The 13,428-nt window shown below is 37.5% G+C and overlaps 1 protein-coding gene and 1 pseudogene across 1 annotated transcript; one reads left to right on the plus strand and one right to left on the minus strand.

Moving 5' to 3' along the window:
* Nucleotides 1-13,428, minus strand: part of LOC116405844 — a 133,422-nt pseudogene that overhangs the window by 21,378 nt on the left and 98,616 nt on the right.
* On the plus strand, nucleotides 9,873-13,168 carry LOC116405855 (E3 ubiquitin-protein ligase UPL6-like). The gene is made up of 6 exons (XM_031889649.1): nucleotides 9,873-9,988; nucleotides 10,112-10,252; nucleotides 10,440-10,565; nucleotides 10,814-10,912; nucleotides 11,257-11,324; nucleotides 13,052-13,168. The coding sequence occupies exons 2-6, from the start codon at nucleotides 10,217-10,219 to the stop codon at nucleotides 13,059-13,061; spliced, it is 339 nt and encodes a 112-aa protein (XP_031745509.1). The 5' UTR covers nucleotides 9,873-9,988; nucleotides 10,112-10,216; the 3' UTR covers nucleotides 13,062-13,168.

A 13,428-nucleotide genomic window follows, 5' to 3' on the forward strand; every position in this document is an offset into this window, starting at 1 on the left:
CCCCACTCTTGCTGGTTCCATCACCCTTCCTAACAGACTGCTTCAATGTCTTAGTTTCAAAATCACTTGTAGTGTCATTAGTTTACATTTACATTTACGTTGAAGATATAATATTACATTTACGTCATTAGTTTTTGGATGAATTGGTGATTTAACATGCTCTAGAGTGGATAGTTTAGGAGGTCTGTTAGACCACCATTGTTATTTTACTTATAATAGAAGAAAGGAAAGTAAGGCACGTTAGTAATCAACACAGTTACTTATTCAAAAGGATGACAGTTATCTAAAACAGGAAGTTAAATGGATGAGAGGGAGATGGGAAAGGGCAGGCAGTTTTTAGTAAAAGGAAGGGCCTGCCAGAATTGTTCTGGTTTTAATTGTAGTATTTTGAATTGTGTTTATTTCTGTTTTGGATTAGGAGGGTTTCTTTGCTTGTTGTTTGTAATTTCTCTGTAATTTTCTTTCTATTGCAACTTTAAGTCTCAAATATCAATATAATAGAAACAGTACATAAGTGTTCTATCAAGGTTGTATGTTCAGAAGTGAGTAGATAGTTGAGGAAGTCCTATGTTCAAAAGTGAGTAGTTTAGGAGGGTCCTATGTTCAAAAGTTTGCTGGTGTGTATCTTTGTTGGCTCAACATGTTTTGAATACATTTTAGGTTAGATTGAGTTTGTTGCACTTGGTTGTCATTTTTGGTCTTGAAATGCTTTTTTCAACCTTTTTGGTAGATTATGAGTTACGAACCTACATTTAGGATTTGCTAGGTCGTTTTGAAAACTCAAGTAATACCTAGACACGTTTTGAGCACGTTTTAGGTTGGTTTGAACTAAGTTTGTTACACTTACACACTTGGTAGCCATTTTGGGTCTTGTAGTGCTTTTTTCACACTATTGGAACTTTTTTCGTAGGTTATGAGTTACGAACCTACACGTAAGCTGTTTTAGGTCGTTTTGAAAGTTCAAGTGATACTTAGACACATTTTGTTCAAGTGATACTGTTTTAGGTCGTTTTCAAGTGAACTTTTTTCTTCTTGTATTGACTGTTTTACTATTTCTTCATGGTTTGTATTCATGGTATTTATTTTCGTAATGAATCTTTCATGTTCTGGTAAACATTGCAGAAACACATAATTTCAGCAATCTGTCAAAGAGTTGAAGGAGAAAACAGAAGTACTTAAACAGGTCACATGAAGACCTAAAAGTTAGGTAATTTTTTGAAAACTTTTTTCTTCGTCTTGCTTAGTTTTAGTGGTATTTGTTAACAGGCTGAGACATACTCTTGTATGCCAAGGCTGGGTGGCCAATTCAATGGATGGCCTGAGACGGTGAAATGACGAGTGTAGAACAAAGTAGACAATCGAGCAGATTTACAAGTAGGAGGATGGTGTTTGGTCTTACTCTAAAGCTACTGCTAGAAAGGTGATTCTCCCTTTATTTACACATGTTATCTATATTTAATTACTGTTTTTATGTGATGGTGAATAAATATTTAAGTCGTTTCAAGTTTTTACATCATGCTTGAGTTAATACATTTCCCAACTCGCACTAATTTTAAAGTTGAGACTAAGTTTGTTGCACTTACACACTTGGTTGCCATTTTGGATTTTGGAGTGCTTTTTCTACATTTTTTGAACTTTTTGGTAGGTTATGAGTTATGAAGTAACACTAAAGCATTATTAGGTCGTTTTTAAAGTTCGAGTGATACTTAAACATTTTTTGAACACCCTTTAGGTTGCTACAAACTAAGTTAGTTTTACATACAGCCATGGTTGCCATTTTGAGTCTTGAAAGATTTTTTTTCACACTTTTTGAAATTTTTGGTAAGTTATGAGTTATAAACTTACACTTAAGCGTTGTTAGGGTGTTTGAAAACTTATACGTGTTTCCAATACTTGTTAGGTTTGTATAGAACTAAGTTCGTTGCACTTACACACTTGACATTTTGGGTTTTGGAGTGTCTTTTTCAAAAAATTTGAACTTTTTGCTAGGTTATGACTTATGAACTTGTATTGAATATTTGTTAGGTCGTTTTGAAAGTTCAAGTGAAACTTAGACACGTTTTGAACTCGTTTTAGGTTTGCTTGAAACTAAGTTTTACATTGAAGTACTTTTTTCATACTTTTTGAAATTTTGGTAGGTTGTGAGTTACAAACTTACACTTAAGCATTGCTTGGTCGTTTTGAAAATTCAAGTGATACTTACACACGTTTTGAATACATTTTAGGTTAGATTGAGTTTGTTGCACTTGGTTGTCATTTTTGGTCTTGAAATGCTTTTTTCAACCTTTTTGGTAGATTATGAGTTACTAACTTACACTTAGGATTTGCTAGGTCGTTTTGAAAACTCAAGTAATACCTAGACACGTTTTGAGCACGTTTTAGGTTGGTTTGAATTAAGTTTGTTGCACTTACACACTTGGTTGCCATTTTGGGTCTTGTAGTGCTTTTTTCACACTATTTGAACTTTTTTCGTAAGTTATGAGTTATGAATCTACAAGTAAGCTGTTTTAGGTCGTTTTGAAAGTTCAAGTGAAACTTACACACGTTTTGAACTCGTTTTAGGTTGGTTTGAAACTAAGTTTAAAACACATTTGATTGACATGTTGGGTCTTGAAGTACTTTTTTCACACATTTTGAAATTTTGGTAGGTTGTGAGTTACAAACTTACACTTAAGCATTGCTTGGTCGTTTTGAAAATTCAAGTGATACTTACACACGTTTTGAATTCATTTTAGGTTAGATTGAGTTTGTTGCACTTACACACATGGTTGTCATTTTTGGTCTTGAAATGCTTTTTTCAACCTTTTTGGTAGATTATGAGTTACGAACTTACACTTAGGATTTGCTAGGTCGTTTTGAAAACTCAAGTAATACCTAGACACGTTTTGAGCACGTTTTAGGTTGGTTTGAATTAAGTTTGTTGCACTTACACACTTGGTTGCCATTTTGGGTCTTGTAGTTCTTTTTTCACAATGTTTGAACTTTTTTCGTAGGTTATGAGTTACGAACCTACACGTAAGCTGTTTTAGGTCGTTTTGAAAGTTCAAGTGAAACTTAGACACGTTTTGAGCATGTTTTAGGTCGTTTTGAGTAAATGGTATGTATGTTGTGATTGTTTGATTGCATGTATGATACCTTATTGAGATGTGAATGCTAGATTGAGAAGCTGATAGAACACCAAGTAATGGTTCTTATTTGTTCATTAAGCAACCAAACTATTACAGAATACAATACTCAAACCAGTCTTGAAAACACAGAACAAATAAGTACTATTACGGACAATAACCAAGTACAAAATAAAACATTCAAACATCAAAAGTAGTTTACGATAATGGAAAACACTTTTCTAAGATTAAAGTAACTGAACAACTTCTGTAATTCTGCTCTCCAGAAAATACAGCCCCTCCACTTCCAGAAACTGATTAACCAACCCCCATCTTTCCTTCCATCTCTCCCTTTTAACCTCCCCCCTGTAACTAACTGTTGTCCCCACTAAGGTGGTTTCCACATCCTCCAATTCCATCACCTGTGCACGTGCAATTCCACTTGTCTTTCTTCTGCTATATTGTATTGCAATTGGTGGTCTATCGTTACTCTCCCTCTCCAAAGACACCTTGTTCTCAAGGTGGGAAATGAGGAAGCTTTTGTGTAAAATCATCACAATTCTCCCATGTAGCCTCATGAGGTGGTATTCCTTTCCAACTAACAAGCACTTCCCACTTCTTTGTTGCTGGATTTTTAGGATAGCCAAAATTGTCTGCTGGTAGTAACTCTTGAAATGTAGGAACATCATCAATTCCATATAGTTCGGTAAATGTCATTCCTCCCTCCATAGCTCAACATTTGTAAAGAAACCGTAATCAGATGGTGTCCATGTCTCCATCATGTGTTACAGACTCACTCTAGTCTTTGTCAAACTCGGGTCACCCCTTATAACAACATTCTTTTCATTTTGTATGAAAGTTAAAGTGAGTTTCCGCCAATCCACTTCAGTTACCCCAACGTGTGCAGCCATTGCATTCCAAGGATGACATCATGATAGAACACTGATGTAGTGTTTCTATTATATTGACAATTCAAACACAACTTACAACATAAGCAAACCGTGAACCTCAGAAAATGAGTCACGTTACATATAATTCACAAACATCAAACAAAGAAAACCTCCTAATCCAAAATTCCGAACAACAAAATACTAATAAGCAAACCAGAATATAGAACACCAATCTTCTGCTTCCCCTGTCTTTCAAGGAGTATTGCAGACCTTTTCCTTCACTCCGAAAACTCACTTTAACAAAGAGGCAGCCACATTTTCAGGTACAGAAAATAAAGTAGGTAGTATGTAGGAAGGCTAACCAGAACTGAGTTGCATAAGGTTTGTCTTCCGCCTCTAGAGATGTTATATCTTTTCCACCTTTCACGTTTCTTGTGAATTCGATCAATGACTGGTTGCCAAAAAGACTTTTGTCGAGGGTAGCCTCCCAAAGGGAGACCTAAATATATAATCGGAAGCTGGAATAAAAAGAGAAGAGTATCATCGACAAATTGAAGCAAAGGGAGGTGGATCAAGTCTTTGCCAACAAGGAAACCTTCAAACTGGCTGTTAATATGAAGCTTGTTTATGATTTCTCCTAAAACCTCACTTACTAGGAGGAATAAAAAGGGGGAGAGGGGGTCCCCTTGGCGGATACCTCTAGATGCTGTTATCCGGCCTCTAGGCTTACCATTGATGAAGACTGAATACTTTGGAATTTTTAGGCAGCCCATTATCCATGATATCCATTTTGAACTAAACTTTTTCAAAGATAAATTTTTTTCTAAAAAGTTCCAATTCACCCTATCGAAGGCTTTTTCCAAGTCAAGTTTTAAAATCCATCCTTTTTTCCGTTTTGCCCTATAATCTTCCACGGCCTCGTTAGCAATTAATATTGGGTCAAGAATTTGCCTACCTTCAATAAAGGCGCTTTGAGTGGGGCTTATAATTGCATCCATAACTTGTTTTAGACGTTCAGATAAAACCTTTGCGACGACCTTGTATGCTAACGTAGTAAGGCTGATTGGACGGAAATCCTTGACTAGAGTCACATTCTCTTTTTTCTGCACTAAACAAATGAAGTTTTCTTGGATGCAAGCATTTAATCTTCCATTTCTGTGGAAATCAGACATTAGTGATTTGAAGATATCCTTGAAAATAGACCATTGGGTGATTAGGAACTTCACTGTGAAGCCATCCGGGCCCGGAGCGTTATTGTTGCCAAGTGCCTTTAATGCCATAAAGATCTCCTCCACTGAAAACTGGGCGCTTTGAGTGGAAAAGGCATCTGCTGCATTTGTGATCCAACAAACCTTTTTGCACAAAGTGAGGCATTTGATTGACAAAGAGAAGCGTCTTTTAATGACCTCTGTTACAGATATTTTACTGCTGTCCCACATGGTAAGAATTCCCCCAGAATATCCAACAGAAGCCACATAATCCCAGCCAATATCCTTAGAACTCCACAATGATTTTATAAAAGCCGAGTTCAAGGTGTCCTTCTTAGATTCTTGACTCATGACTACAATTGTTGATGAATTTTTTAAGTGCTGCACGTTTAGAGGAGTCGTTCAAACCCTTGGTGTTCCAGGAGACAACCTTAATAATGACTGGGAGGAGGAAAAGGCAGTTGCACATCTAATTTAAGCCAGAATGATTCCACAATCACCGACTATAGACACTAAATCTTTAGGCAAATCCAGGGGAATTTTAATAGGGAGAATATCTTCATCATTGAACAAGACATTCAGACCCATCCCATTAATTTCTGGGACTAATTTAGGGTCAACTTCAGTGTTGGGGACTGCCAATTTAACTGATCTCAACAGTAAGTTGATTAAGTTGGGCAGTAGGAGGGACACGAGACAAGGCATCTGCTGCTTTGTTTTCTAGTCCCGGTTTATACACGACATCAAAATTGTAGCCAAGAAGCTTAGCAATCCACCTCTGATGTTGAGGTTGGATAACCCTTTGTTACAATAAAAGTTTCAATGATCGTTGATCAGTTTTCACTACAAACCTCTTGCCCAAAAGATAAGGTCTACAGCGTTGCACAGCCAAAACTACAGCCATTAATTCCCGTTCATAAACTGGTTTAGCACGATCCCTCATAGCTAATGCCTGGCTCAAACTAAGCAATTGGCCGATGATTTTGAATTAAGACAGCACTTACCCCGTATCCAGAAGCATCGGTCTCTATTTCAATTGGTAAGGAAAAATCTGGCAGTGCTAAGATTAGGAGAGTCATCGTAGCCATCTTTAAATTCTCAAAAGCTTCAGCAGCTGCAACAGTCCATTCATATGCTCCTTTCTTCAATAATTGAGTCAAAGGAGCATCCACACTTCCATAATTCATTACAAATCTTCGATAATATCCTGTCAACCCAAGAAATCCACGAACTTCACGGACATTAGTGGGCACGGGCCATTCTTTGATAGATCTAATTTTCTCGCGATCAAGCTCTACACCCTTGCCTGAAATTATATGGCCAAGATACTCCACTTTCATTTTGGCAAACCCACACTTGTGCTGCATATTAGCATATAATTTATTCTCTCGCAGCACCTCTAGCACCCATTCTAAATGTTGAAGATTTTCATCCAAACTTCTGCTGTAAATTAATATATCATCAAAAAAGACTAAGAAAACCTGTGTAGGTAAGGTTTAAAGATACTATTCATCAAAGCTTGAAACGTTGATGGTGCATTGGTGAGCCCAAAAGGCATGACAAGAAACTCATAATGCCCCTCGTGAGTTCTAAAAGCTGTTTTCTTCACATCCTTTTTACACATTCTAATTTGATGATATCCCGCCTTGAGATCAATCTTCGAAAATATATTAGCCCCATTAAGTTCATCAAACAATTCCTCTACTACTAGAATAGGAAACTTGTCTGGAACGGTCACACTATTCAACGCACGGTAATCTACACAAAACCGTCAACTACCATTTTTTTTTCACCAACAAGACCGGGCTCGAATATGGACTAGTACTAGGTTTTTATGCCAAATGCCATCATTTCATCAACCAATCTTTCCATCTCCTCCTTTTGCTGGTATGCATATCTATAAGGCCGAACATTGACTGGATTAGTCCCCTTCTTAAGATGTATATGATGTTCAATGGTACATTGTGGTGGCAACTCTCCAGGCCAATCAAAAACATCTTCATTCTTAGCTAACACGGCTGGAATAGACTCATGAGTGGTAGGCACTTCATCAACCCCATACATCGCTGCAAATGCCATTCCACCTTCCAAAGATCTACACTCAATCAGAAATCCCTGATCAAGTTCTGTCCATGTCTTCATCATGTGCTTCAAACTCACCCTAGCCTTCGTACGACTCGGATCTCCCCTCAATACAACCTTCTTCCCATTTTGTATGAATGTCAAAGTAAGTTTTCACCAATCTACTTCGGTTACTCCTAATGTATGTAGCCATTGCATACCAAGAATGACATCCACTCCCCCCCAATTCCAATGGAAGAAAATTATCCACAACCTTCCATTCACCCAATAGCAGTTCCACTTGTTTACAAATTCCCTTCCCTTTTACAGCAGATTCAGACCCCAAAATAACCCCATAATCAGAAGTTTCCTGCAACTGCAACAACAATTGAGTTACTAACTTTTCAGATATAAAATTATTGGTCACGCCGCAATCTATCGATGCTACTACTGACCTTTCTCTAATCATACCTTCAATTTTCATAGTTCCAGGGTTTGTTAATCCCACCACCGAATTTATTGATAATTCGATCACGGGTTCTTCTGGTTTAACAACTTCAGTCTCCTGTATTTCAGTTTCCACTTTTGAATCCTCTTCTTCAACTACTCTAGTTCTTCCCCATTTGCCCCAACAACTAAAACTCTAAGTTCCTTATGATCTTTCACTTTACACTTATGGCCCACAAAAAATCATTCCTCACAACGAAAACAGAGACCTTTCTCACGTCTAGCCTGAAATTCAACATCAGAAAGTCGTTTTAGTGGTCCTTCTCGTCGATTAGGTTCACCAGCCACTCCTCGAAGTGTAATCATCCGCATTGGAACAATCCCTCCTGACTTATTATCATTAGAAATCACAGGAATTTGAGGTTTAAAAGAAGCAGAAACCTGGAATTTTCCATTCGCTGCACGTTTGAAACTTGATTCTCCCATTATCACTTCTCGGTTCTCAATCTTTTGGGCCAACTTCATCATTTGAACAAGCTCCATAGGTTCCCAACATTCCATGTCTGCCTTAATCCATGGTTTCAAACCATTCATAAATTTTTCTTCTAAGACAGCCTTTTGTAGAAAAGGCAATGGTGCTACTGATTTATCAAATAAATTCCAATATTCTTCCACTGTAATTTCTTGCTTAATCTTTAAACATCTTCCCAGAATTGATCCCTCACGACTCGATCGAAATCAAACAATAAGTCTCTTCTTTAAATCGTCCCAATTAACAAACGGTTCACGATCTTCATGAGATCTATACCAATTCAAAGCTGCTCCATCAAAACTAATAATGGACACAGTCATTTTCTCTGACTCACTCAGTTTGTGTATCTGAAAGTATCTCTCAGCCCTAAACAACCAAGAATCAGGATCATTTCCCACAAAAACTGGCATTTCAATTTTTTAAAATTTGCTTCAGTCGCCCGCAGAATCTTCACCCTCCAACTTGGTATGTTTTTCCTCATATTTTCCTCCCATCATCGTCCAATCACTGACATCAACCATGCTGTCAACTCACTTGATGATCCTTCTAGTACTTCTTCCATCGTTGTCTTCCCTTTGATCATTCCTTCAATATATTTCAACAGTGTTTCTGGTTGCTGTTGTTGCTTCTCAGCCTGTACTCCTAACCTCTCAATACTCTTCGCCAAAGATGACATGTTTTCCTTGATTGTTGGCAGATCATGTAATTCTGCTCGAATGCCGGATATTTCTTGATCTACCATTTCCAACTTTTCCTCAATTCGCTTTTGAGCCATGATATAGAACTTCACAGATTCGATTTCTCCGATACCAAAATGATAGAACACCAAATAGTGTGTTCTACTAATTTATTAATCAGCCAAACATGTTCTAACACAGTCTTGAAAACAAAGTACTCGACAATTTGGAAGACAGAAAGCCCTAGAAGAGTGAATATCACGCTTTGGAGAATGCGAAATGGACTATGAACTGTGCAGAAGTTTTGCAAATGAAACCTCCCTTTCTCAGTTTATCTCCTCATGTTTGTCCCTTGTGTTTGCATGCTTTAGAAGATTTACATCATATTTTCTTCTCCTGCCTACATGCAAAGAAGTGTCTGTTTTGGCTTACTTGGCTATCTTCATTTGAATTGGATTTTCGACTATAGATTTAGGAGAACGCGGTCCAGCTTATTTCATGTCCCATTCTCAAGAAGAAACCAAGATTGATTTGGTTAAATGCAGTAAAGGCCATTTTACCAGAAATTTGGTTTGAACATAATCAACTAACAATTTAACTGATCTCAACTGCTCATGAAGAATGAAACCAGCCCATCCCTGGAAGTTAGAGTTGCTCACTGTTTCAATAATAATCTGATTAGAATCACTGGACACCAACCAGCTGTTACAAAACCGAAAAGGAGAGGGAACCCAAAGAAAAGAACCAGCCTCCAAGAATAAAGGAAAGTGATCCGAGAAGATGCGTGCTTTTCGAGAAACCCGAGAATTTTCAAAACAAATATCCCACATCTGATTTATGAAGAATCAGTCTAATAATGATCTTCAAGGAGAATTACCGTCTCTAGACCAAGTGAACCTTCCATTTTGCAATGGAATTTCCATGAGAGAAACCACTATCTGATCGTAATTCTAATTATTTACTTGGCCTTGTTTCTTTGTAGGCAGTGATAGAAAATACCAGAGCAAATGATATACACAAGCGAGTTCCCTTTTTAGTACCGTTTACTAGCAGGGTTAAGATTTTCACTGTAAGCAAGTTGTTTTTTTGGTTTCCTTATCCACAATATTGAATTTTTTGGATGACTGTTAGTTATAGAAATATGTAAGATATTTTTTATTTATGGTTACTTTCTCTATAACTCATTTCACAGACACAACTAGCAGCAGCTAGGCAAAGGAATGGATCTCTTGCTGTTTTTGCCAGAAACCGGTTTAGAATTCGACGAAATCATATATTGGAAGATGCTTTCAGTCAGATGAGTGCATTGTCTGAAGTTGATCTTCGAGGATCGGTAATTTCAGACTTCCATGATTTATGAAAAATGAAATTGTTATCTTACTTTTTTCTATCTTTTCCTTTGCCCTCGTGAAAACGACCCCTTCCCTCTTCTGCATCCTATAGTTGCAGAGTTACTTGTAATTGTTTATTAGTTTTTTCTTGTTTGTGTTGGGTCAATTGCTTCACTTTTCTGCATGCAGATACGTGTGTCTTTTGTTAATGAATTTGGAGTTGAGGAGGCAGGAATTGATGGTGGTGGTATTTTTAAAGATGTCATGGAGAACATTACACGGGCAGCCTTTGACGTGCAGTATGGTTTATTTAAGGTTATCACGACATTCCTTATTATTAGCATGGCATGGCTTTGTTAATCCTGTAGTATTATTGGATAACATGAAACGTGATGAGACAGCCATAGTTGTTTGAAATCGCTTTTCAAAATAAAAATAGTTGTGAGATCACATTTCAATATAAAAATTGGTTGCTTGAAATCTATTTCATAAAATTTCAGTAATATGTGGGTATGTATTGTTCATTTTTTCTAATATAAGTTGTTTTCTGCTTGGTAATCCAGCAAATTGCTGACCATTTGCTCTACCCCAATCCTGGTTCGGGAATGATACATGAGCAACATCTCCAGTTTTTCCATTTCCTCGAAGTTCTTTTGGCAAAGGTATGGCCATAATTCCCAATCATACATGGAATTTACTTTGGTTGATTAGTTTTTTCTTTTTTTGGATAAGGATATCCTGGTCTTGGCCTTATCATGGAAGATTCTTATATATCTTTCACCCCATACTTTGGTTGAATTTTGGAACATCAATGAATCGCCTGACATTCATAAATACAATGTCATAATTTGAAATCTGTTGTCTTCCTACATTATGCATGTTTTTCTGTTATTGAAGTTGCTGCCCGGTTGTGCTAAAAGTTCTCAAGCAGTCATGCTAAAAGATCTCAATCACATTAAATGATTTTTGACAGGATGTTGTTGTTGTTTTACCCTTCTTCCTGTAGGTCATGTTTGAAGGAATTCTTGTTGATATACTTTTTGCAACATTCTTCTTGAGCAAGTTAAAACAGAAGTAAGGTTTTTAAAGATTTACTGTCTTACTGTTTTGTATTTTGTGCTGATCCACTAATCGTAGTATTGATGGTCATGACAATGACTAGTTGCAAGTTACTTGAATTTTTAGGGTTCTAAGGGCCCACACAAATAGAAAAATATCAACTAACTCTCAATCATTCTTTCTTCTTCCTATTCTTGTCTCTACGGGAATACACCTTTACTACGGGAATACACCTTTTCTTCTTCAAGAATGGGTAATGCTTGAAGGAAACCAGCCGGAGTTAAAGACAAGTATTTGGCTTGTTGACACACGGAACATTCAGCAACATAGGTGCGGATATGGGCTGTCATACCTCGCCAATATACCTCCCTTGCTAGCCTTTGATATGTTTTCAATGCACCATGATGTCCCCCTATCTGGCTGTTATGGAATTCAGCTAATAATAAAGTAATATCAGGTGAATCCTCCTCCTTGTAGCGAATATCCCTCTGGAGCTTGTTGTCCATTTATCAAGGACAGTCGAATATTGTTAAGCGATTCATTTCCAGCCACTTGATCGATGAAAACTGAAGGGTTTAGCCCGCCCACAATACTTACGAGGCCCAATTCAAATACCGGTGGTAATCTCTATAAGGCATCGGCCGCTTTGTTTTCCAATCCTTTCTTGTACTCAATCACAAAATCATACCCCAATAGTTTAGCGATCCATCTCTGATATTCTCCCCCGATAGCCCGTTGTTCAAGAAGAAACTTCAAACTTTTCTGATCTGTACGCACCACAAAAGGCTTACCCAATAGATATGGTCGCCATTTTTGAACAGCCAGCACTATTGCCATAAGCTCCCGTTCATAAACAGCCTTAAACCTATGGGTAATAGGTAAAAGCTTGGCTGAAAAAGGCCACTGGTCGTTGATTTTGCATTAGGACAGCCCCAATACCCACACCCGAAGCATCAGTTTCCAGCACAAAACTTTGTGAAAAATCAGGAATACCTAGCATCGGGACAGACATCATTGCTGACTTTTAACTGCTGAAATGCGTTCTCGGTCGTCTCATTCCACTTAAAGTTACCTTTTTTTAACAGTTGTGTCAAGGGGGGCAGCACAATAGAACCGTAGTTTGCAACAAATTTCCGATAATACCCCGTTAGCCCCAAAAAACCCACCTAGCTCCTTCACGTTCTTGGGTGCTGGCCATTTAACCAGCGCTTCTATTTTTGTTGGATCCGCTGCCACCCCCTCTGAAGAAATAACATGGCCCAAGTATTCAATTTTGTCAACCGCAAATTGGCATTTTTTAAAGTTGGCTACCAGTTGATGAGCTGCTAGAGTTTCCAAAACCATTGCCAATTGGTGCAAATGCTCGTCCAAGGACTTGCTGTAAATTAAGATGTCATCAAAGAAAACCAAAACAAACTTGCGTAAATATGGGCGAAGAAACATCACTCATGATTGATTGGAATGTTGCCGGAGCGTTTCAACCCAAACAGCATCACAAGGAATTCATAGGGCCCCTCGTGGGTTCGAAACGCTGTTTTGTGAACATCGGCTGCCCGCACAAATAGAAAAATATCAGAATGCTTGTTTTTCTTTATTTATTTTGTAATGTCAATTAATTGGCTAATTATTTATCAGAATGCTTGTTGATATCGCTGCATGTTTTATTTTGTAATGTTTGTACTTTTTAGTTGTGATTTGTGAATATGCTAGGATTGATTTGATTTGCTCTTCTGACTGTTAAGATCGGAATGATGTTGCTCATCTGAAAGTAGGCAACATCATGTGCTTGAAGACTTGTAGAGTATGGAGAGTGAATGGTCAAATTTGAGGAATCATATCTGCTGGCTTTGTAGTCCAAACAGGTTGTCTGGCTAACTTTCTTTTTCTCATTTTCAACCAATTAGGATAGCTGTCATGTTTTTTGAATTCCTTGCCATTGTTGAGTAGTAACTTGGCATTTATTTATTAAAAGGTTTTAATTAAGATTGTGGTGTTCATAACTTTGTAGTCACACTAAATAACTTAAAAGAGTTAGTTTGACAGTTGACAAACATGATAGTAATGTGATAGTGAGTGCAAGGGTAAAAAGAGTTGCTTCTGTTGGGTTAAAGTGATGTTT

The sequence above is a fragment of the Cucumis sativus genome, unplaced genomic scaffold (genome assembly GCF_000004075.3).
Source record: "Cucumis sativus cultivar 9930 unplaced genomic scaffold, Cucumber_9930_V3 scaffold38, whole genome shotgun sequence".
Taxonomy (NCBI): domain Eukaryota; kingdom Viridiplantae; phylum Streptophyta; class Magnoliopsida; order Cucurbitales; family Cucurbitaceae; genus Cucumis; species Cucumis sativus.